The sequence below is a fragment of the Antedon mediterranea genome, chromosome 4 (genome assembly GCF_964355755.1).
Source record: "Antedon mediterranea chromosome 4, ecAntMedi1.1, whole genome shotgun sequence".
Classification (NCBI taxonomy): domain Eukaryota; kingdom Metazoa; phylum Echinodermata; class Crinoidea; order Comatulida; family Antedonidae; genus Antedon; species Antedon mediterranea.
The window spans coordinates 22,017,732-22,043,925 of NC_092673.1; the positions used below are offsets into that span (position 1 = coordinate 22,017,732).

General features: G+C 32.1%; 1 protein-coding gene across 6 annotated transcripts in view; it reads right to left on the reverse strand.

The window, feature by feature from the left end:
- The window catches only part of LOC140046919 (discoidin domain-containing receptor 2-like), an 82,844-nt gene that overhangs the window by 38,352 nt on the left and 18,298 nt on the right, over window positions 1–26,194 (reverse strand). For 5 of the 6 annotated variants that reach the window (XM_072091677.1, XM_072091676.1, XM_072091675.1 and 2 more), the window contains exons 2-3: window positions 25,087–25,248; window positions 756–1,187 (exon numbers count right to left, since the gene is read on the reverse strand). In XM_072091677.1, the coding sequence (XP_071947778.1) occupies window positions 756–852 (97 nt within the window). In that variant the 5' untranslated portion in view covers window positions 853–1,187; window positions 25,087–25,248. Of the gene's footprint in view, window positions 1–755; window positions 1,188–13,694; window positions 14,060–25,086; window positions 25,249–26,194 lie in introns of those variants that run through there. The other variant, XM_072091674.1, reaches the window with a different exon arrangement.

The window sequence follows — 26,194 nt, forward strand, 5'->3', positions numbered from 1 at the left end:
CTGTTAGATACTAGTTAGACATGCAGATGTACTTGGGATCATCATTTCAGATCCCATGAGCCTACTTTATTCCACAACGTAAAGCATTTTCAAACATTAATGCTTCACATTAGCCCACGTTAATTGAATTTTTTTCTAATTCAAAAAGCTTTTAATACGTTTTGATGTCTGATTTCACGATAGAAGTTTTTAATTGAAAAAATTCAAGATAAATGCCTTTGTTTCAAAGTATTTGACCTATGAATATTATACATTATATCTAGGCAACATTTCAACAGTACATGCCATATTTTTAGGTGAATTTAGTGGAAGTGAGCAAGTCCAGTATTTTTCTACCTAGTCTAAAGTTATACAGTGATTTTCAAAATTTCTGATTTGAACTTTAACCCTTTGTGAATATAACAGCAACTTTATCTTTTTTAGGTACTGTACATTCTTGCACAAAAAAAAAGTAGTTTACAGTACATTTAGTGAATAAAATTAATATGCTGGTGATACAGTATTACTGTGAATATCTTTCTAATATTCAATTTTTACAAAAAAGGTTATGAATATCAATTTTTGATCCAAAAGATCTGATTGCATCTCAATATCGATGAACAAGAACTTTTAATTTGGAACAAGCCTGCTCCTGGCAAGAATATCATTTATTGAGGAAAGCATTCATAGAGAAATATTAGCACAAGATGACCTATTTTTATTTATTAGGTTATGCAATTGTATCAACTTAAAATAGAATGAAGAATTATACTTACTAATATTAATACTAGCATTGACCCATGCAATAGCATAGCAAAGTATGGCACATGTCTGCAGAAAACCAAACATCTCTCCAGCCATCATTAAGGTCATAGGTCATTCAGAACTGGAATTCTGTTCAATTGTTAACACCAACACATAGGCAAAACCTAGGAAGATTTTCCACTATCCACAAAAGTTCATTCACTTGAACAATCCAAGGAATATTCTAGAGTTTAATAGAAAGTCACTAAATATCAAGCATGTTTTGAAGTCATATTGCCATTTTAAGATGTTCTTCAATTAAATGTGTCCCTGATAAAAAATGTTCCTTAAATAAAATGTCCCCAGGCATGTAAACGGATATACCCAGTGATTCTTCTTCAAATCGCACTTCGTAGCACTCCGCATACACTTCACGTTCTGGTGCACGAGTTTAATCGTATTTCCTGTATAAAGAAAGCATAATTATTTGTCATATGGAATTAAACACTTGTCATTTTGCATACTAAACTAGAACTGTCATTTTGGGAAGAATATACAGAAAACATGACATGTGAGTCTGGAATAAAATGATTACAGTACAAATATTTAAATTTACATGTATTCTTTATAATAAAGATTTGTCTATCCATTCATTCATTTAATGTAGACTTAGTTTATAATCTTGTAATTGACGGGGTTTTATTTTATTTTGCGGTCGGAAATTTATTTAGCCATATGCAGCATGGGTGGACCTTCCACAAGAAAAAAGGCGTTGTCTGTATATTCCCTTTACAAAATACCCGTGTGAGCATGGTCAGAAAAAGTTTGTAATATCTTAACTGGTCAAAAACATTTCTTGTCAATATATCCAATTTTAGCAAGTAACTCACCACTAATTACAGGATAGATACACTTTATTGTGATTATATATTATAAACTTTTATTCAAGGCTTAGAAATTGGAATAGAAAAAAACATGGGTTACCAACCATGTCATTATGTCAGGATTGAACACTAGACCTTGGAATTGAAAGACAAGCATGTTAACCATAAACTGTAGATGCTGTAAAAGGTTGAACAACAACAATTAACTTAAATGGCAAAGTGAAATAAATTTGTAAACCACCTGAACCAGTCAATTGAAATTTGTCCTGTCCTGTTCAAAATGTTAAGTATCTTCTTCATACACATACTTTATGATTCTTTGCAGGAGAAACGGGTCCTTTTGTATCATTCAATCTCAATAAAGTATATTGCTAAGGTAACGTAGATTCATGAGTCGTAAATGCTAAATACAAGATTTATAGCCTAACCTTTGCTGCTGAAGGAGACCTTTAATTTAACACTGCTTGTCACCAGCCTAATTAATACTGACGCCTTATAATTATATTGTTTAAACTATACTGCAAATTTACAATGACAATAGAATTAAATGACAATATAACTGCCAATTTTGTCAAGTTGACTGCCAAATGAGAAATTATAAATTCATGAAAATTATACACCACATAATTTATTCAAACCTTAACACAAGTATTATAACTTAACACAATTGAGATCATATTTCTTTCTTTGCATTTCAAACATATGTATGCAGATTTTAATGGAGAAAAATTAACTTTTACTGTATTATACAAATTCATTTTTTAGCCTACGTGTGTGTATTTTGTTAACATCTAGGATAGAACTATTCAATAAATTTAAGATAAAATTATATTTCAATTATTAAATACAAAGTAACTTTAAATAAAGTCCAATATTATTGTAACTCCAAATAGAGGACAGAAAAGAAGCATCTTTTTATTTATTTGATCAAAATGGTCTCTTATTTTATCTAAAATTATTAAGTGGATCTGTATACAATGCTTTACATATGTGTGCGACGTTTCAGTGGATAGTCTGGTGTAAAACTTAGTGCCATTATACATTGTGACACTCACAAATATTGTTGATTGATTACTAGTTAGGATACAATTAGAATGCCTACGAGATAAGAAATCGTTTTTGGGTTTACAAAATCGTAAATGAAAGCCTATCTTGAAAACATAACATGCTCGCGGATCAAGGATCCTTTTTTAATGGGGGGAGAGCTAAAAAATATAATATTATTCTTCCAAAAATAGATACAGCATGTGTCGCTAGCACCATACCCCTGGATCTGTCCCTTATGTGTATTTAAATTGTTATATTTTGAAAATAGAATCAATCAATCAATCTGTAGTATTATAATGTTGTTATCAATCAGAAGATGTTATTATATGTCATTATATTTTCCTGGTATATGTTGATATATAATTTATAGCATTAGCTGAATTAATGCATTTTAAATTCAATTTATTATTCTAAATAAATGTAAAGTTTTCTCCGAACGCTTAATAGAAGCATTTCAGTTTATTAGCAAAACGTGTGAAGCTTACATAATACTGTATGATTGTTAAAAATGAAATTATAGTGCTTTTAAAAACTTTGTATCATCAGCATCATGAAGAAAATGTGATGCTTGTTTAATAATATTGTTAGAAGAACATATAAATACACTCTAGGCAGCAATGTTGACAGCATATCTAGATAAATACACACATACCATGAATACTATTGTGTCTGATGGTTGCTTTGATGACTAGCACATACTACTACAGTATTGTAAAGGTTTAAAGATTTCAACAACCCACACAACGTTTTTACAATGACAAAAGACACACACTTAAAATGAATATAGAATCAAGGGAATAATGTTTTAAATAAATGGCTATAAAAAATAAATGGTTGAGTTGGATTATAAATTAATTTAATTTTTATTATACACACTTAGACAAAATATCTCTATCTCTATGTATTTCAATCGTTTTATAATTATAAAATTAAAAATAAATAAAATTATGCCCATCAAATGTTTTAATAACAATCAAAGCCCCATCCAAAATATATGTATGGGTTGCAAATTACATGATAAATATATACATCAGGCCTGAATACATTAGTAGATTGTAAAAAAATAATTGCTGTCTGGGAAACTGTATGTGATGCAAATTACACATATTATAACAATAAAGCATTATATCCTAATTTTGTATAAAATTTTGAAAAGCTATTAATAATTTAAAAAATGTTATTGTACAAATATCCAAATTTATCAAAAACTATATTCTGTACAGTATATACAGTACATACAATTAGAATAAACATAAAATTTAAAGTATGTTTATAACAGAATGTATTTTAGTTCAATCCAATCTAAATACCAATTCTCAAGTTATCAAGTAAAATCATAGTCCTAATGACGATCATACAGTAGGTCATAGTAAGTTCAAGCATAATCTATATTTTTCTACATTTCAAGAATGAACAGTAATGGCTCAATCTCAATAGACATTTAAATAGATATGGGAATTGTACATTAAAGAGAGAAATGCAAAGCCTCCTGAAGAAAAAAAAATGTTGTATGACCTGCAGGCCTTTGTTTTGATAACATGACCATTTAAAACGTTACATGCATAGTAAAGTATATTGACGAGGATATGAAATCAATGTACTACAGATATGTCCAAAACAGGTGCATGGTGGAATCTCCCTCATGATGGATGATAAGTGAAGAGCCTTCATAACATACATCACTCTGACTGAAGATGATGACTCAATAAAATAATCCTTTATATTTGCTGTATGATGATGTATGTGTCAATTTATCCTCAATATGTATTCAATTTACATTGAACAGTGAAATGGTCCAATTTGTAGGTAATTTACACTCCAAGCAGAGGGTCTACATTTCTGCTTGCTTGTTTTTCCCCCCCTCTATATTTTACTTGGTATCAGTTGGCATATTAGATTGGAAAACCTTTGTCCTTAACAGAATCTGTAATAAGTACTTTTGTTTAAATGGTAATGAAGTTAATTAACGCAAGGCTGTTTTGAATACCAATAACATTTTTCTGATTATTTCACTTCTGCTGGAAAAAATTTGGAGGTAATTTATTACATTAAAACACTATTTAATAGTTTATTTGCTTGCAGAAACATGTCTGTAGCCTTTGTACCTGTATAATTACAAATCCAAATGTCTTACTAGACATGTAACTCGTCACTTTGACGAGTTTGGTTATCCGCCGCGCAAGTGGTGCAACATTAACATTAAGGGGATAGGTTGAGGACAAAAGGAAGTGTTCACGTTGGCATTATGACCTGAACTGAAGAATATGATATGTTGTTATTGCTGAATTTTATTATTTAAATTCATATATAGTATACACAGTATAATCTGTATCCATATCACATACAGTGACATACATAGAATAGGTGAAATTACGGGACCCGCTATTTATTGCAATTTTTAACATGTTGACGGTTTTAAAATGAAACGCGAAGGTAGCAATTCCGAAAGGAAATTATCTCAGCAACAACGTATTACCGTGTAGAAGAAATTTGAATACGTGAAATATTGATGCGCGCTCGTTTAAATGTAATGAATTATGACGCAAAAGATGAAAATACGACCTTTTTTATTTAACTGGCCATATGATGACGTCACAACATCCGATTGGCAACATTTTTACATAATTTCGTATCTACAATCCAATAGCTTCCAGAAAAAGTTTTAATCGTGATTATCACATTTTATTCTTATGAGCTATAACAGATTAAAATTTACTGTAAAGATGAAATTGATGCCACACGTGATTTAAATTTTTAGGCATGATGACGTCCAAAAAATTAAAATATTTTTAACTCATGCGAAAGATAGTTGATTATACCTAGACAATATCAAAATCGGGGTGAAAATGGAAAACGAATAAGTAGAGATGCGCTCTATTCAATGTGATGAGCTATGACGAAAGATACAAAAATCCTAAATTTTATATTCGCGTGGCCATACGATGACGTCACAATGTCCGGTTAGCCATATTAATACCTGATCCGATACCTACAACTCATCTACTTCCAGAATATGTCATCCACAAAAAGTTGACCGTCTAGTTTAGAAATTACGACTGTTTAAAAAAAGTCATATTTTAAACGAATTTTTTAACCTTTTCATAAAAAACGCGCGCAAATTGTCCAATTCGACGTGCTCGTATGACGTATCTTTAAGTCGAAATTGTTTAAAATTTGGTAAAATTACTAGAAAAGGCAGGAAAAACATAAATCACGCGAAAAAAATACGTTTTCAATGCTACGTGCGCACCGCACACGTAAAAATGTGCGCACGCGTGGGAATTTTTGACATGCTTAAAACGACATGAAACGCGTAGAAAGTTGATTATAAATTAATTTTGCGCATTTTGAAATTTTAAATGCGCGTGCGCGCGTAACTTTGTGTAAAACACGCAATTTTTTTTCAACAGAAAGTTAGCGCATGAAATAAATTAAACTTTTGCAAAGTTTCACTTTAAAATGTTATTTGGTTTTCGACATATGTTAAATACGAGAAAATCGTTAAATCGCGCGTACGTCACGTTGCGCAATTGTAAACATCATGAAAAGCTTCGCTTGACAACGTTACATAAATGTCAAAATGTTAACATAGTTAACAAAATGTTATGTTTGCAAGTTTTAGAGAAAAGCGTTACACAAAAATCATACAGAAAGAAAGAAGACTAGACATGTAACTCGTCACTTTGACGAGTTTGGTTATCCGCCGCGCAAGTGGTGCAACATTAACATTAAGGGGATAGGTTGAGGACAAAAGGAAGTGTTCACGTTGGCATTATGACCTGAACTGAAGAATATGATATGTTGTTATTGCTGAATTTTATTATTTAAATTCATATATAGTATACACAGTATAATCTGTATCCATATCACATACAGTGTAGAATAGGTGAAATTACGGGACCCGCTATTTATTGCAATTTTTTAACATGTTGACGGTTTTAAAATGAAACGCGAAGGTAGCAATTCCGAAAGGAAATTATCTCAGCAACAACGTATTAGCGTGTAGAAGAAATTTGAATACGTGAAATATTGATGCGCGCTCTTTTAAATGTAATGAATTATGACGCAAAAGATGAAAATACGACCTTTTTTATTTAACTGGCCATATGATGACGTCACAACATCCGATTGGCAAAATTTTTACATAATTTCGTATCTACAATCCAATAGCTTCCAGACAAAGTTTTAATCGTGATTATCACATTTTATTCTTACGAGCTATAACAGATTAGAATTTACTGTAAAGATGAAATTAATGCCACACGTGATTTAAATTTTTAGGCACGATGACGTCAAAAAAATTAAAATATTTTTAACTCATGCGAAAGATACTTGATTGACCTAGACAATATCAAAATCGGGGTGAAAATGGAAAACGGATAAGTGGAGATGCGCTCTATTCAATGTGATGAGCTATGACGAAAGATACAAAAATCCTAAATTTTATGTTCGCGTGGCCATACGATGACGTCATAATGTCCGGTTACCCATATTAATACCTGATCCGATATCTACAACTCATCTACTTCCAGAATATGTCATCCACAAAAATTTGACCGTCTAGTTTAGAAATTACGACTGTTTAAAAAAAGGCATATTTTAAACGAATTTTTTAACCTTTTCATAAAAAACGCGCGCAAATTGTCCAATTCGACGTGCTCGTATGACGTATCTTTAAGTCGAAATTGTTTAAAATTTGGTAAAATTACTAGAAAAGGCTGAAAAAACATAAATCACGCGAAAAAAATACGTTTTCAATGCTACGTGCGCACCGTACACGTAAAAATGTGCGCACGCGTGGGAATTTTTGACATGCTCAAAACGACATGAAACGCGTAGAAAGTTGATTAGAAATTAATTTTGCGCATTTTGAAATTTTAAATGCGCGTGCGCGCGTAACTTTGTGTAAAACACGCAATTTTTTTTCAACAGACAGTTAGCGCATGATATAAATTAAACTTTTGCAAAGTTTCATTTTAAAATGTTGTTTGGTTTTCGACATATGTTAAATACGAGAAAATCGTTAAATCGCGCGTACGTCGCGTTGCGCAATTGTAAACATCATGAAAAGCTTCGCTTGACGACGTTACGTGAATGTCAAAATGTTAACATAGTTAACAAAATGTTATGTTTGCAAGTTTTAGAGAAAAGCGTTACACAAAAATCATACAGAAAGAAAGAAGATGAAAAAAAAGATGATTTCGTACAATCACAAGAGGTTATCCTGCAACTTCGTTGCGGATAACCAATTAAGAAAAAGATGTTGATGATGATTTCGTACAATCACAAGAGGTTATCCTGCAACTTCGTTGCGGATAACCAAAAACAGAAAAACCTTGCAGAAACAAACTAACTATATCAAACAACACAACATTTCTTTGTACAATTTGATATTTTGTACCTGAATGTAGACATACAGTACAGTATTGGCAGTCAATAATTGGATACACTATTACAAATTAAGATTAACTTTAAATTACCAACCTTAAAACCATGTGCAAATCCATAAAGCATGACTAAAGAATCTATAATCAATGAAAAAAAATAATTTCCAAAATCCATTGAAAAAAAATACCAATAAAATGCAGAGAGGTGACTGCATAAAAAGTTACTGAGCACATAAATAAACCAACAAACCACAGGGGAATGAATTGAAATTGTAAGTGTCAAACCAATGACCTCTACATCAGGTCAGATGGGATTGAGGTCAAATAAAATTCTGAAAACAGGTACAATTTCATATGAATAATATAAACTTTCAGTGACCTTTGAATAGAATTTTTCAAATATAAATTACGTGTGATTTAAAAATAATTACCTACATATAGGCCAAATAAAAGGCAAATTTTAGTTTCACATTCAACTCTCTCATCAAAATTTTGGAGCTGCATAACTTTTTCTTTTACCCTGCCTGAATTAGAATTTGTTATCTTTGGGGATGTTGTAGTCATTTTTGTATTGACTTGTTTCGACTGTAAAATGTAAGTCCACACATCTTCTTTAATTTTTGCTATTATCTTTGTAAATTATTTCCCTTTCAATCTCTTTCCCCCCCCCCCCCCCCGCCCCTCTTTCCCTAAATTGTGATGTTATTCCTTATAATCCACATTTGTAAAAAGCTTACAGAATTTCAAAACATACGGTATTATTTATTGGCAGCAGAGGGTACACAAAATATGGTAGAAATTTATATCGTATTTTATCCACAAATTTGGTGGCAGAAAATATGCTGTATTTTATATGGTAGATTTTTTGCATTCAATTTCATATTATATCATTTTTATGCTTACAAAAATATACTGTAATACTGTACAAGTACATAATTATACTGTATTTAGAAAATACATTAAAAATAATTATATACAGTATTTATTTGGCAACAGAAACCGGTCCTATAGACACCACACATTCCATAGTAACATAATGTACCCTATGGGACATATATACCACATGCCAGTGGTCATTGTTTTGCTATAAAGACATCAGATCTATGGATGATGTTGACAGGTATTGTACTGTATATATACTGTATTTATATATAGTATTTATTTGGCAGCAGAAATAGTCCTATAGACACCACACATTCCATAGTAAACATAAAGTACCCTTTGGGACATACCAGTGGTCATTGTTTTGCTATAAAGACATCTGATCTGTGGATGATGTTGACAGGCGTAATTAACACATTCCTTAAAAACACTATTGGGTATAGCCACAACTCAATTATTTGACATCTAAAATTAATAGATGACTTAAAACATTCTTAATCAAAGTTACCGGTAATGCAATATATATAAATCTAAATTTACTTTATACCAATTTGACTGAACTTGACTTTTCAAAATATATCAATCTAAATTTACTTTATACCAATTTGACTGAACTTGACTTTTCAAAATATATCAATCTAAATTTAGTTTATACAAATTTGACTGAACTTTGCAATTTTGGGACATTTTTCATATATATATTGGATTTATAGAATTACAAAGGTTTGGTTATACAGAACAATTATTTGTTAATTTCTATCTTAATAACAACAGTTAAATCACAATTCAATATAGTGATGCATGTCTTCTGATTTAAGCTCATACCTTTATCTAGTTTGGTGGCAAAAACAATTGGCTAAACTCCGCTCTTCGAGGAGAAAGGGCTATTGTCGGTTTATCCAGGTAAGCTATAGGCACAAAATAGACTACATTTTATATACTGTCAGTGCCCTGATGTACACCAAATATAATTATCATTATCTACTAAATGTGTGATTTTGTTTGTATTCTTTATGTATTACTACATACTTTACACATTTTCAATTAGCACATCGGAAGTAGTTGACTATTGTAGCACATCAAGAGAGTCGTTTACGATACAGAAGGGAATTGAAGCAACAAATTGAAAGTAGAATATCAGTGATGCTTCCCTCTGTCAGCTTTCACTTTTCAAAAAAAAAAAAAAACTACCAAAAATTATTAAAAACATTTTGTTTTTCAAGATACTTTTACGTTTATAACTTGTCACCGTTGACACATACTGAGGTCAGAACACTTGATGAATCTTCCTTCAATTTCGATAGAAAAGTTAATGAATATTTTCAAGCGGTTTACCGGTAAATATAAAAATTGCGAATACTTTAAAAAGTTTTTGGAAGTGTGATAAAATTGCTGGATAGGTTAATAACCAGACCATGTTTGGACTTAGGTTTGTTTCAAATAGAGTGACAAAGCAAAAGAAAATTCACCTGTCTACGTGCCGTTAATTTCCTTTGCAATGTCATGGCTTTAAGCGCAATCAATCTTGTCTTTTAATTTTCTATGTGTATATTTTGTGTACTCATTGTCAATTATCATTAATCTTCAGAGTGTAAATGGCAACTGATTCAATGTAGGAAATGCTATGGTCTTTGTTTATGTTTCTGAAATTAATTGCCGATACTTGAGCATGTTTGTTAGTATACCTTTATGTGGTCCAATAATTAACTACTGAAGTATTCAAAATACTTCACAGTACAAACAATTCCTATTAAATAAGTTACTTATAATTTATAGTTGCATTTTCTCAAATGAAATCTGTATTTTACATGGTTTAATATATTTTCATTTCTTGGTACATACATATACGTACTTTTTACTTCATCTTTCAACCTATATTTCTTTGTATTTCTTGGATCTTATATTTTTTAATATTGTGCAACTTCAATTAAAAAAATGTTTGCTTTGAATTTGAAAAGTAAATATTCGTACACATTTTCCATCAAATTGAATGAACCAAAACACTTGGCTTTTGCATATGACTTCAGCTTGTATAAATTGTATCAGACAATTGTTTTCAATGACAATGATGACCATTTGCCTTTTGAAACACAGGTAATGGGAAAAATCCCCAGAACAAAATTCGGCCCATCATCAAACAAGGAAGTTCATCTTTCATTTTTGTTTTTATTTCAAAGATTGATGGTGAAAATAAAAATCTGGTGAAAAAAAAAATCTATTGAAAATCTCTGATGTTACAAAACATGACTTTCCATATTGCAACAAGGTGTGGACTAGCTAGGCTGTTATGACCTGCCGACCTTGATGCAGCATTTGTGAATGTGATTTTGTCAAAATCCCACACATACATTTGAGAAGTACTACAGTAAAAGAGAACCACATAATGTATTTCTTCTAGCCACCAAGCATCTTTCCCAAATATAACTATAGCAATACCGTACTATATAACTATAGATCAATGCCTCTTTACTGAAGGTTCTGCCATGTTTTCCATCTAGCATACAAGTCCTATAGTTTTATTGCCTATTATTGTAGGTATCGTAACAGGTGTTCATTCAAAGTCATAATAAAAGCATTTGTTTGATACAGGTAACATGAGCCTAAAGCAGTAAATTCATAGTTGACATATATAACAATAAAAAAAGTTATTACTAAAGGTCTGAGCACAAACAATCATATTTACGCAGTATATAAATAAATAGGGTGCAAATTTATGAAATAAAGGTGAAAATGAATGCCTATAATATAACCCTTTGATATTATAGACTATACAGCAGAGAAAACGTTATGGCTGATGTTGGAAAGAGATGCACATTTTAATAAAACATTAATAATGTAAATATTTCTTAATTTAAAATAAATGATAGTGTAGGATAGTTGCTAAATTGCCGACAAGGTGGGGGAGTTTATATAGAGGAAATCAATTAAATTCAGATAAACAACTAGCAACACTAATGTTAGATTGTGTGAATTCAGAAACTTTGGAATGCAAACTTTTTTTTCCAAAATTAAATTATAAATGATAAATACAAGAGGAACAACATGACACGTAAGGTCATGGGAATAAACAATGAAAGCATAAAATGATGTTTAGCACTGCAGTTGTTTCCTATTTTGCCATAGCAGTAGGGTCTGTCTTCGCTTATTACAAGGCATGCATGGAGTGAAATAGTTATTCTATGCACTTCCTTAAGTTTACAGGTAGCACAAAGAATTAGTCTGTTTTTAGAGTGTTTTTGGCGTCAGTTTAAAAACAAAAATCACTCTTTTTACACCCGACAAACTTCTTAAATACCTGATACCAGTAAGTACCTGAACTATAATTCGCTAAACAGGTTTTTTATTAATTGACAGTAACAATTATTATAGTTTCCTTCATTGAAGTTACATTTAAAAAACAGAATGAAATTGTACACAAAATTATTCTGTTTTCTGGTTTTAATAATAGTTAATATACTTTTTGAAATTAGGTAATTTAATACCAATTTTCCATTCCAAAGGTTCTTTTATAAATTCTCTTTTATTCTCTGTGGTTTTAAAGTCAATGAATGACAAAAACTTTTATATACCCTAGTTCCTGCATAGAGGTCAACTTGGATGCCAAATTTATGGATAATGTAACATTATTAGCATAGAATGGTAAAAAAAAATTTGCTTGTTATATTTTGAAAACTGACAGTGTATCCTGCCAGTGATTCTCCATCTTTTACATTGACCTTTATAAAAATATGCAATATTTTGAAATACTGTAGGCCTATGTTCTAATATTCATGCGTACTTGAAATTAAACTATCCGTTTTCAAAGGCCTCTGTCAAAAAGCAGTCTGGTTGAAACCTATGGTTGGCTCTACAGTACAAAATTGAAGACTGTAGTACACTTGCATGGCGAGACTCCTCAAAGAAGCTCTTTAAAAATCGTACTATGAATTGAATTTTGAACACAATGTATTAAGAAGACCAAGAGGATCTTCATGAAAAACTATCTACATAGATCATAGAGTTAAAAAAGAAATTGTCCTGTCGGTAACAGAGTAAAAAGACAGAAAAGTGGAAAGCATCATCAGATAACGAGAGGAGTCACTGATGATGGATGATGAAATACACCTTTTCTAATGCAGTGTACAGTATATAGTTTGAAACGTATGTGGCTTGGGCCGGTCAATAATTTGCATTGTACATTTCATGTACTGAAAACTCAAGATGTCATTTCAAATTTAAACTTGCCCTCAGGAAGGTGTATTCTGAGAAAGTTGTTGGATTCTTTAGATCTCAGAATACTTGTTGGCCTCTGCTGTGCCCATATCATATGACTGGTTTATACCATAACAGCATACCCAGTGGTACCTAGTGTAAACAAATCATCACTACTCAGACAACATCATGCTGGTACTAAACCACTGATAAATAAAAGGTTATTTTTCAGAAAGATAAAATTCAACTAATTATAGTACGTCTAAACCACAATTAGCTGAAATATTCTATATTTAGTTAAAAAACAAACACAATTATATGACATCACCATGTAAATTTACAGAATAAATAAGACAATTTACTACTCTACAACAATACCTTTACAATGATAAATAATACACTTATAAATTAGTGTATTCATCGTTTTTAAACAAAGATATTATTTATTTTATAGATCAAAAGCAGTCGAAAATGAATAACTTCCCATAAAGAAGTTCATTCTACCTTGTTAGACAAAATATAGCACTGTTATCCATGCTCACCTGTTACCAATTATAAAACCATTTGTAGTGAAACTTACATAAAAATGTCAAACCAAATTCAGCAATAAAACATTTCAACAGCCAGCAGAAAGTAAATCTATTGTGCACCTAAATTCCTACATGTGTAAAATCCACAGTACCAACAATATTCACAATGGTCAACAGCAAATACAATCAAAACTTTCCCTAATAGACGAAGAGACAAAATCCCATGTCACTATGTGGCTGTGAAGTAAGAGACTGCAAAAGCAAATTCAACTTGGTTTATAATAAGAGAATCTAATCGACCAATCAGTAAGCAGTATAAACCACTGTGTGTTGCACAGACACAGTGTGAGACTTGCTCAACACAGCATTCAGACTGTAATCTATGCTAGGTGAATATGAATTCACAGCACGACATTATAATATTTTGGGGCCAGTTTATGGAAAATATAATAAAAGTTTCACCAAGGTCAAGACATAAATCAAGAGATTATTATTACGAACTTACAAGTCACATGTCTCAAAGTGCAGGCATCTATAAAGTTGTCTAGTACAAGCAATTCTAAAAGTTCAAATATGTTTATTAATGTCATCCTTTCAATCATTAATAAAGTAAACATTCAACATTAAAATTCCCAGTAAGTAAATAACATTTTTTTTATTGTGAATAACCATGTCAATATACACTAACAATAATTATTTAGAAATGTTACAACGTTTTTTAACTGTACTACAAACTACATACATAAAACACACACTACTAATTATTTTTAATTTATGTAAATTAATCTTTTGTTTAACATCTGCCAGCATTTCTTTAATACTGGCACTTTATGAATTAAAAGCAGATTAATTTAAAGCATTTGAATATTCAGACACATTTTGAAATAATAATCACAAAGTGATGACAACATATTTTTGTTAAATCATTTTTTAATGGTTAACTGCATACGAGTGGCTGAGCGGTTAAGACAGTGGAACCGTAATTACATAGCCATAACATCGGCAAGGGTTGAGCCTCATTTGCTACATGGTTCTGGTGGTTTAAAGAACCTAGTACATCTTTCAAGACAAGTAAGGGGTTTGCCGGTGTACTACTAGTACATCACAGAAATTGATCATAACTAGAGGCCGTCTGGGAGACCAATCCTTGACTGAACACGCCCAGTATAAATAAATAATAACGAACAAACAAACCCATCCACCATGAACATAAATAAAATAGGATATGTATGGGTGCAAGCCTCAGAATAGGTACATTGAAGAAGTTCAAAACAATTTGTCAATGGCCATGTCCCATACTGTATGTAGTCAATAACTAATAAAACCAAATGGCGATTACTCCAAGAATAAATGAAATCAATACCAAGTTCTAAATGCATCAGTTTAGTAACTTAATATTTTAAATCTAAATAGACCCCCAGAAAGGAAACCACTATAATATAGTCATTAATAATAGTTTGACATAATGAGACGGTAAGAATACACATATAGGAACCTGTTTCTGCTAATTGGAGGATACTTCAAAATACAGTGGTACCCCTAATTATTAAGACTTCAAGATCCAGAAAAATGTCCCCTTAATAGGGGTATTCCCTGAAACATATATTGTCCTTTGTTCATCTTTGGGTTACCCAAAAGAGTGATTCTACTGTAGTAGATTAAAATTTATATAGCGACCAAGTTTCTGCTAAGTTTGTTCTTTGGTAATATTTTTTTTACAGTTTTCCTCCGTTTTTCATGGGTCCACCTCTGGCCCGCCAAATTACACTGCCTAGACTTTTTCATTTTTTAAAATAAAACCAAAGATGTAACAAGTAGCAAAAATTTAAATTGTTAAATGGTCATGCTTAAGTACTGTATTGCTAATTAGAAAAACTGGTAGCACTAACAGCTTACTTTTCTGATCCCTTGTATTAAATAGTAATTGCATATTTTTTAAGCATGTATTACATCAGCAGCACCAAGTTGGAATTGGTTTCAAGGGCAACGTGCCAGATTTCAAGCTATTATAAGCAAGACAGTTTAAGCACTTGTTAATTCACACTGTACTTGCAAAGCCATATAATTAGGTTTTAATGCAACAGCGTTCAAGCAGAACACGGTGTAATTCAACTCAATCCAAGTCAACTTTTTGTAATTGTTAGAATAAAATAAAGGATTAATTTCATGAGGATACTATTTAGTTATTTATGTAGAAGTTATTAATGGAACGGAAATATTAATGCGCGCACGATGCATGCTGATATTTACAGTATAGCGGGTTATTTAAATTATAAGAATCAACTTATTTTTCACATATTTAACTGTTAAACAATGAATAAAAATTATTGCAATAGGCCAATAATATTTAATTTGACATAAAATACAGTTTGTGACCTTACATTATAAAAACATAGGGAAAGTGTCTTTAATAAAAAAAACTGAAGATCTGCAGCAGAAGGCCAAATAGTCCGTAAATTGGAAACTAGAGAAATATGTAACCATTTACAAAATGTAAGTTTAACACAGAACCATAAATAACAGGGCTGGCAAATTGTACACATAAACAATCCATAAATTCACAGCAGGTTGATCAAAACAAAATAAATCAACTAACTTATTCACAGGTCAACTGATTGGGTCAACCAAATATTTTAATCGGTTAAAATCAAATGGCGTTATAACCGCAACCATTTAGATGTTTTTAACAGTTATGCCGTTTCTGATGCAAAGAAATTTGTGTAATTTATTCACACGATTTATTAATTGGTTATTATTTTTTGCAACAGAAACATTTACTCAAGATCTTCACTGGACTTTGATAGTATGAAAGATATGTTTGGAATGGAGCAGATGTCATTAATGCCCAATAGGCCACGTACTTGTTGTGATTAGTTCATTGGTAAAAATAATTCAGAACAGAGAAGAAAGTTTAACCTTCGCCTTTTGATGATTGAAAACACATTGATGCAAGTTTCAAGAAGGTTCACCGAAAGGCTCCATTCTCAATTAAATCACCTGGCTATTAGTTAATTGCTTATAAGTACACAGATATTAATGTTTTAATTCAATAAACTTGCGAATCAAACATTAATTAATTTACATATTACTCCTTTTGCAGTGGACCACATTTAAGGGAAAAAGTTTGATATACAGTACAGTCAGTATGATCATTTTAAAATGTAATTAAAAGTCCTAGTAATTTAATGTTGAGTGCATCTACATATTAAACAAGACAGTCCATTTTTAGAAGGCAGTGACAGATTTGGATCCTATCTTTGACATTGTAATTTCAAAATTGGACTCGGGGGCCCTATTGAAATTTTTGATACTGTACATTCTCTCATACTGTGTATTTACCATTTACAGATATAAAGTGTTACATAATCTTGTATTTCATTGGTATTATACCTGTTTTGTATTAAAAACCAATTCAGCAATACCACAAGGTAGGGCATGCTGAATGTCCAGGATTAGATAAATGTCAACCAGCTGCTCAGAAGAAAGTGCAAATTGAAAAACAAATGATATGGACGCCTTTATACTTGAGTGTTGTAGAATGTCATGCAATATTAGCATACAATAACTTGTAGTAGCTGATCAGCTCGTCGCCAATGGAAAGCTCCAAGCTCATTTTGGCAGACAAACATTTCACCAACTTTTGCGTGAGCCTAGTATTAGTCTTATTGTATCGAATCAACACATATTCTTCACAAATTTGAAGAAAAAAATATTTTATTTATTCATATTTTCATTGAATGTGATTGGACGATTATCGACACACCCACTGTTGCATTTTGTGGATCCAGTAAATGAATAACAGATTATGTGCAAGTGCCTAGAAATTGAGTAAAAGGTCAATAAAGTATATACACTTTGACTCTTAAGGGTCTGTTTCTGCTGCATAACGCAATTTAACCGGTTATTTTAAAATAGATTAAAAATAGATAACAATAACAAGACCGCGTTTCTGCTCAATTTGTGCTCCGAAATAACCGGTTAAATCTATGGGTGGTCGTCGAGCAAAACGTCATCATTACCCAAAATGCAATACACTCAGACGGAAGTAGTAAGTTGGCTGTTTGTTTACATCGACGTCAGTACACACGTGTGTGATATCGCCATCTTAAACATGGACCATAATAAAATGTTGTCTACAAGTTTTGTTTTTTGTAAAGCCTACTTACCATCGTTAATAAAATTAATTCTCATGGCGCCTTCAATAACACGGGGAGGGTCGTGCAGCGCCCGATCGCCTACGATAATTTTTATCTAGCCTAATTCCTCAACAACAAAGGCGATGACACACGGCCCTTCCCAGCGAGCGCGGTCCTACAAAAAACCAAACGGAAACAAAAACGAGACTCAGAATGTTGCAATACCTACCAAACGAGAGTAGATAATTGTTAATTAATTATGAAACCCCAAATTTTATAGCAAAAATCGTCCTAAATGTTAAAAACAACGAGTTTAGCCACAAAAACTTAAATCAAACGAGAGTATCCAAGTCATAGAATATCGCACGCACATAGTGCCTTTAAATAGAATAATGAGTATTAAACATTGTTTCGTATATTTATGTACTAACATAAATAATAACACATTTCTAAGCTTAATAAAATCATATTTAATATATTATCAAAGGCTCTGATAACCTTTGTTTTCGGTCGATGTGATGTTTTTCTAAAAAAATTATATGTAAAACGATCAAAGTAAGATTGTTCATTGTTCTCCTATGAAAGGCACTGAGGCCGTGCCATAAATACGCTCGTTTGGATTAAGTTTTTGTTGCTAAATTCATCGTTTATAACATAAATTCGGATGATTTTTGCTATAAAATTTGGGTTTTCATAATTAATTAACCATTATCTACTCTCGTTTGGTAGGTATTTGCAACATTCTGAGTCCCTTTTTTTTTTCGTTTTGGTGTTTAAATAGGCCCATCCATACCCTTCGCGAGCGTGTACCTAACGCCTCAAATTGCTTAGCTTGGGTAGTCCCCGGAACTCCACCCCAAATTTCTATTTTACTTTCGCAAAAATGCTCTTATTTATTATCTGTGATTCTTTTCTATTGCCTGCCATCCTTCCCCGTACTTTCTCTCCCCCCACAACTGAATAGCATATCTTGTGATTTCATTCATCCACATACATGTTCACTTCTTCGTTCGACTGTCAAAACCACGAGGAAAACACACATCGTATGCGACGGTATCTGACCCGGGGTCACAACTGTCAATCAAATAACCGTTATTTCTTGTTGCAGCTAAGAATTGCTCAGCGATAACCGGTTAAACGGCGTTCTAACACCGATTTAAATTGGTGTTTTTAACCGGTTATTTTGCGCTGCCTTTTAACCGGTTACCACAAATTTGTCCTGTTTCTGCTGCCAAGAAAATGGAGTTAATTTATTCACACCGATTTTAATTTATTCACACCGATTTTAACCGGTTATTTTCTATGCAGCAGAAACAGGCCCTAAGTGAAAACAATTCCCATAACTTTTCCAAAACATAAAGTTAACAATACTAAAAACATTGACATGTTTCAGGCATTAACATTTATTCGAAAACACTTTCTTCATTCAAATTTGACATAATTTGAAGTTTTTCAAAAACTTTTCAAAAACTAAAGTCTTAGGGCCTGTTTCTGCTGCATAAAAAATAACCGGTTAAAATCGGTGTGAATAAATTAAAATCGGTGTGAATAAATTAACTCCATTTTCTTGGCAGCAGAAACAGGACACATTTGTGGTAACCGGTTAAAAGGCAGCGCAAAATAACCGGTTAAAAACACCAATTTAAATCGGTGTTAGAACGCCGTTTAACCGGTTATCGCTGAGCAATTCTTAGCTGCAACACGAAATAACGGTTATTTGATTGACAGTTGTGACCCCGGGTCAGATACCGTACCGTCGCATACGAATACGATGTGTGTTTTCCTTGTGGTTTTGACAGTCGAACGAAGAAGTGAACATGTATGTGAATGAATGAAATCACAAGATATGTTATTCAGTTGTGGGGGGAAGAGAAAGTACGGGGAAGGATGGCAGGCAATAGAAAAGAATCACAGATAATAAATAAGAGCATTTTTGCGAAAGTAAAAGAGGAGTTTGGGGTGGAGTTCCGGGGACTACCCAAGCTAAGCAATTTGAGGCGTTAGTACACGCTCGCGAAGGGTATGGATGGTCCTATATAAACACCAAAACGGAAACAAAAGGAACTCAGAATGTTGCAAATACCTACCAAACGATAGTAGATAATGGTTAATTAATTATGAAAACCCAAATTTGATAGCAAAAATCATCCGAATTTATGTTATAAACGATGAATTTAGCAACAAAAACTTAATCCAAACGAGCGTATTTATGGCACGCCCTTAGTGCCTTTAATAGGAGAACAATGAACATTCTTACTTTGATCGTTTTACATAATATAATTTTTTAGAAAAACATCACATCGACCGAAAACAAAGGTAATCAGAGCCTTTGATAATATATTAAATATGATTTTATTAAGCATAGAAATGTGTTATTATTTATGTTAGTACATAAATATACGAAATAATGTTCAATACTCATTATTTTATTAAAGGCACTATATGCGTGCGATATTCTATGACTTGGATACTCTCGTTTGATTTAAGTTTTTGTGGCTAAACTCATCGTTTTTAACATAAATTCGGACAATTTTTGCTATAAAAGTTGGGTTTTCATAATTAATTAACAATTATCTACTCTCGTTTGGTAAGTATTGCAACATTCTGAGTCTTTATTAGCGATGTAAGTAGGCTTTACAAAAAACAAAACTTGTAGACCTGGAGACAACATTTTATTTTTTTAACATGTTTGAGTGAGATGTTCGGCGATATAATACACACGTGTGTACTCACGACGTCGATGTAAACAAACAGCCAACTTCTACTTCCGTCTGAGTGTATTGCATTTTGGGTAATGATGACGTTTTGCTCGACGACCACCCATAGATTTAACCGGTTATTTCGGAGCACAAATTGAGCAGAAACGCGGTCTTGTTATTGTTATCTATTTTTAATCTATTTAAAAATAACCGGTTAAATTGCGTTATGCAGCAGAAACAGACCCTTACAGGACCTTGAAAAAGGGGCACACAGAAATGAATTTCCATATTGTACATTTCTATATCTTTTCTATAAAAAAATATATCGACCAACTGTACATTGTACAATGAGCATTGACAGAACCTTCAACTGGTACACATTTATGATAAATTCAATATCATATACCTGTACAAAAAAATAACATTATAGGATAGATTGTACATGTTTCCTCCTCAATGGAAAGCCTTTTAATATTATTAGAAATAACAAGAGAAAAGCATGTACGTTGAGAACAAGCACGCTACAAGATCAATTTTCTAGATGTTTCAACAAAGCCTTAAGCCCTAAAAGAAATAAATAAGTATGTACAGTATCAACATCTTTGATCAATGAAAAAATAATAATTACAAATTAAAATCAACCATAAAGTCGGTCAGGTCAAGGAATATTATTTTCCTTCTAACTATAAGAATGTTAAGATGTTTTAATATACCTTGTTTTATTGAGAATTGCAATTATTATAAAAAAATAATAAATACATTTTAGCAAAAAAAACAAGTTTGTTCTGTATTGTTGCATTGTTTTTTCTATAAACATAACTAAGTGTATCCTTGCAAGCCCGTAGCCAGGGAGTTCGTAGGGTTCAAAAGAACCCCCCTTTTTCCTTTCCCCTCTTTATCCTTTTCCCTCTTTATCTAGGCTACAGTACTAGGTACAGTAGGCCTAAATCTACCTTTAACCGGTTATTTTCTATGCAGCAGAAACAGGCCCTAAGTGAAAACAATTCCCAACTAAATCTACCTCCATGCTTCAGTTGCTTACGCTTGAACTTTCTCCTTTTTGTGAAAAAGAACCCTCTGTAAAAATCCTGGCTACAGGCTTGCCTTGCCATTTGATATTTGAATTCATATCACATACCATTGGTTATTTTCACCCTTTTCAATGGTTAAGGCTGGTTAATGGTTAATTAGAGAATTGTGTGAATATAATGGCAATGCTTAATGTATAGTATTCAGGATACATATAATTTCTTAGATTCTCAGCCAAATTCTGAGCGGCTCTTTTTGCATGTTTAGCCTCCTATTAACATTTGTTACCTAATTATGAAAGTTATCAATATACAGTAGAGTATATTCGATGATTGGGAGAACATTTTGTTGAATAAAACTGTCAATAGTTCCGCTCATGAAAATATTCTCCTCATTTAACTAATAAACATTGGTTGTAGCAAAGCGAAATCAAGCAGAAAGGTTTGAGATTAGATACAATTAATACTTTAATAAGGGTGAGAAATCCATTAACAAACACAAAGATTACTGGCCTGAAGAAAGACTAAATCGCTCTTTTGCAAAATGCAATAATTGTCTTCTTATCTTTCAATCAGCAAACAAAAAAGATATAGATCAATAAATGTCTCAAATATTCGTTTCAAAGTTTAAATTTTAACAATAGGAAATAATCTTTAAATCATAGAGGTTCAGACTTGATTCAATTGAATAATGTAAATTCAATAAAGGTGTACAGTGAATTCTATAGACTATACCATACTGTCTACTTAATATACAACGTTCAAACTGACTGGGGCTACATTGTAGTTACAATTCAATAACACAATAATAAAAGAAATTGAGTCAACACACAAATTAGCCTTGACTTTATAGTCAAAAGAATAAATAAAATTCCCACAGTTCATAAAGTTGTATGATATAAAAGTGTCCATTGGAAATAAATCATAAATTCTATATACTACTGTATACAGTAGTTGATTTGAGCGGTACACATTAATTAATAGGTAAAATATTGTTTAAAAAAGTAATTATTGTTGCCATTTGATTTTTATTAATACACAATATAGGAAAAAAAATCTATATTTTCATGAGGACTTTTAACTGTAAGGTATTTACTCTGGTCCTCAAGTTTAACTGGAAACTGAGGAAATTTGAATTATAGGCCCTCCATAGACCCACGGCAGCCAGCAGTGCAGCGCCTACCCCTATCCCTATATACAGTATACTGGATGGAAGTGTATTCTTTATAAAGAGGGTGATCAGTTTGAGGGAGTTTACGTTTAACCAAGGAGAGAACCAACACCTGTACATCAATTTCAATTAGTACGCTCTGCCCTTCTGGGCAAATATTAAGTTATCCTCATTCAGATTAGGTTATTTTAATTCAAATTGGGTTATCCTCATTCAAAACTAGGTTATACTCATTCAAACTAGGTTATACAGTATACTCATTTCATGTTATCTTCATTCAAATTGGGTTACTAATTCTAACGGTGTTATACTCATTCAAACTAGGTTATATACTCATTCAAACTAGGATACAGTATACTCATTTCATGTAATATCTTCATTCAAACTGGATTACTAATTCTAACGGTGTTATACTCATTCAAACTAGGTTATATACTCATTCAAACTAGGATACAGTATACTCATTTCATGTAATATCTTCATTCAAACTGGATTACTAATTCTAACGGTGTTATACTCATTCAAACTAGGTTATACTCATTCAAACAAGGTTATACAGTATACTCATTTCATGTTATCTTCATTCAAACTGGATTACTAATTCTAACGGTGTTATACTCATTCAAACTAGGTTATATACTCATTCAAACTAGGATACAGTATACTCATTTCATGTAATATCTTCATTCAAACTGGATTACTAATTCTAACGGTGTTATACTCATTCAAACTAGGTTATACTCATTCAAACAAGGTTATACAGTATACTCATTTCATGTTATCTTCATTCAAATTGGGTTACTAATGGTGTTATACTCATTCAAACTAGGTTATACTCATTCAAATGGTATTCATACAATTATTATTTCACTGTCATCTCTACCAGTAAACCATTTTTACAGAAAAGGAGTAATACTACACTACTGTATTAAAAGTATTTTTTATTTTTCTGTGATAGAATCAAGACGCCATTCAAACTGCATGGCGACTGCTCTGGCCTACAGCAATGTTTAATGATTTATGGAATCCTTTATAATAATAACCTACTCTACTTGATTAAATTTGAACGTACTGTATTAAACATTTGTAATAAATAAATAGAAATATTTGTAAATAAAATTAGTTTTTTTTTATGGAAAGCAGCATTCTTTTGCGCGAGTCTAAAAAAATTTGAAGATACTATACCTACACACCACAAATAGCAACTTTGCAAGTACTACAGAAATTACGGACATATACTGTACTCTCTCTGGTAACAAAGTAGCAGAAATCAATGTCGATGACCTATTCAAATACATTACTTTTGGGGGAAAACCGCCCTTCTTCCCTCACCTGAAATGTATTCATAGGTTGACGCTTAAAAAGTTCTTTTTAATTTGGCCTTATTTCTATGATATTGAATCTAAACGAATTACCGTATATTTCGGTGTATAAGTCGCACTTTTGACACGCAAATTTGACCTCTAAATTAAGGGTGCGTCTTATACACCGAACATAAATGCCTCACCACACAGAGTGTACATATCGTCACCTCGTTGGCTAGGCTAGGCCTAGCTACAGTGTACTAACGTAACGGCAACCTGCTTCTGCCTAGTTTTCAAGGCATTTTAGCGTGATGTTATACTAAATATGATGAAAAGATTTGTTTATTATGGAGCTGTTTTAGGCGCTCCGATAAAATTTCATTTGTAAACGTTTACGATTGGAATAGTATTTATTTATAGTTATACGCACGATCGCCGACCGCCGTACCCCCAGCGCAAGCCCTTCTTGGCGGCCACATGTTGTACGGTATTCGACTAGTATATTCTCCGGGTGATTATAGCATGGACCTAGCGTACACACTTCTTGGATACATAGATACTAATCGAATACGATTGTCCGTGAAAACGTGCGCCCTCTTGAAATGATCGAGCGAGGCTAGCCCACACACGTGCGTGTTACACACACGGTCATGCACTCGATGTTGCGGGTGCGAAACTCATGAATAACAAGTTAGAAACAACTTGTTGAGGCTGGCCGCGGCCGAGCCTAGGTAAGAAAAAACCTAAATAAAGGACGCCGTTGTAGATATAACAAAATATATTATTACAATAAGATTGATTACAATATATAAAAAACATTGTTTTGATGAAATATAAGGTGCGTCTTATAAATCGACGATATAAAAAATACCGATATTTTACTCTCAGTTAGGGGGTGCGTCTTATACACAGGTGCGACTTATACACCGAAATATACGGTATCTACAACAGACTCATGTTACTGTATACAGGAATGAAGGAAGCTAACTAAGTCGTCAGAACCAGGACGCCTCTGCCGATCTAGTACAAGATAATGACCAACATAAACAAAAAAATTTACCACTAAACAGTGTAATGCAATACTAATTACATGAACAATCTTACCGTGAAATTATGTATGAATTCCCTGATTGCTAAAATTCCTGTACGTTTGCGTCTTCTGTACCTCTTGTTTGCAATACACTGCTCATCGCACCACTTTATTTCACACAGTGGAAATGTATGCTTGTTGTAATTCACTCATCGTAGATCAACTAGTTCAATGACCTACAATACAATGAGAAGAGAGAGAAAAATCAATAGAAACAGGAGTCGGGACTAACGCCTGTATCTCTCTGATTAATTATGTCTTTATATTGATTATTTCCAGCGTGGCAAAGCTACTTGCTAGCAACTGTATTCCTATTGGAATATAGCACATTGTGTAATGTTTATCTTAACTCCTGATGAGCAGGTATATTGAGAATTCTGTTTCCTTTAATATATCACACATACTGGAATGTTTTTAAGGTAAACGTTTCCGGGTTGTGAGGTAGATGAGATGTATCCATGTCTGAGAATGTCAGGTATTCCAAGAAACTTTTATTATATAGTACAAGAGAACGTTAATTATGATACTTATTATTCTTTACGTAAATACTTAAATCTAACAGTGTAAAACAACAACAATATGTTTGAATAAACAAGAAATATTTCTTACAAAAAACGCCGCGTAACTTTTTGACTGGACAGTTGTAAGAACAGTCTTCATTAATCTAATATAATAGGTCGGTCAATCAAAACGCAAGTGAACAATTGGGACTTTACTTGTGATTTATGTCATTGGCCTAGCCTGTCAGCACTCACTCTCACTCAGATAATATTTATTTAGATAATAATGAATGAATATATACAAAATAGAAAAAAGATATTAAAGTGAACATAGATAAAGCAGTAATTGGTAGTCATTATTATCATGGATCCCTTCTAGAAGTTAAAAACTTGTCTCGTAGGGACCCATAACAAAACACATTACTAAAAAAATAAAAATAACCTAGAATATATAATTATATAATTTAGGATAAAAAATTACAGTATAATAACATAACTAACATCTTCTTTATAAAAATTATTTAAATTATATTTCAATAGTTTCATGATAATTATAAATGAAATAACTACCGATATTGGTAAATGAAAAAAAAATATGTATACATAAATTATAATTCCAGTA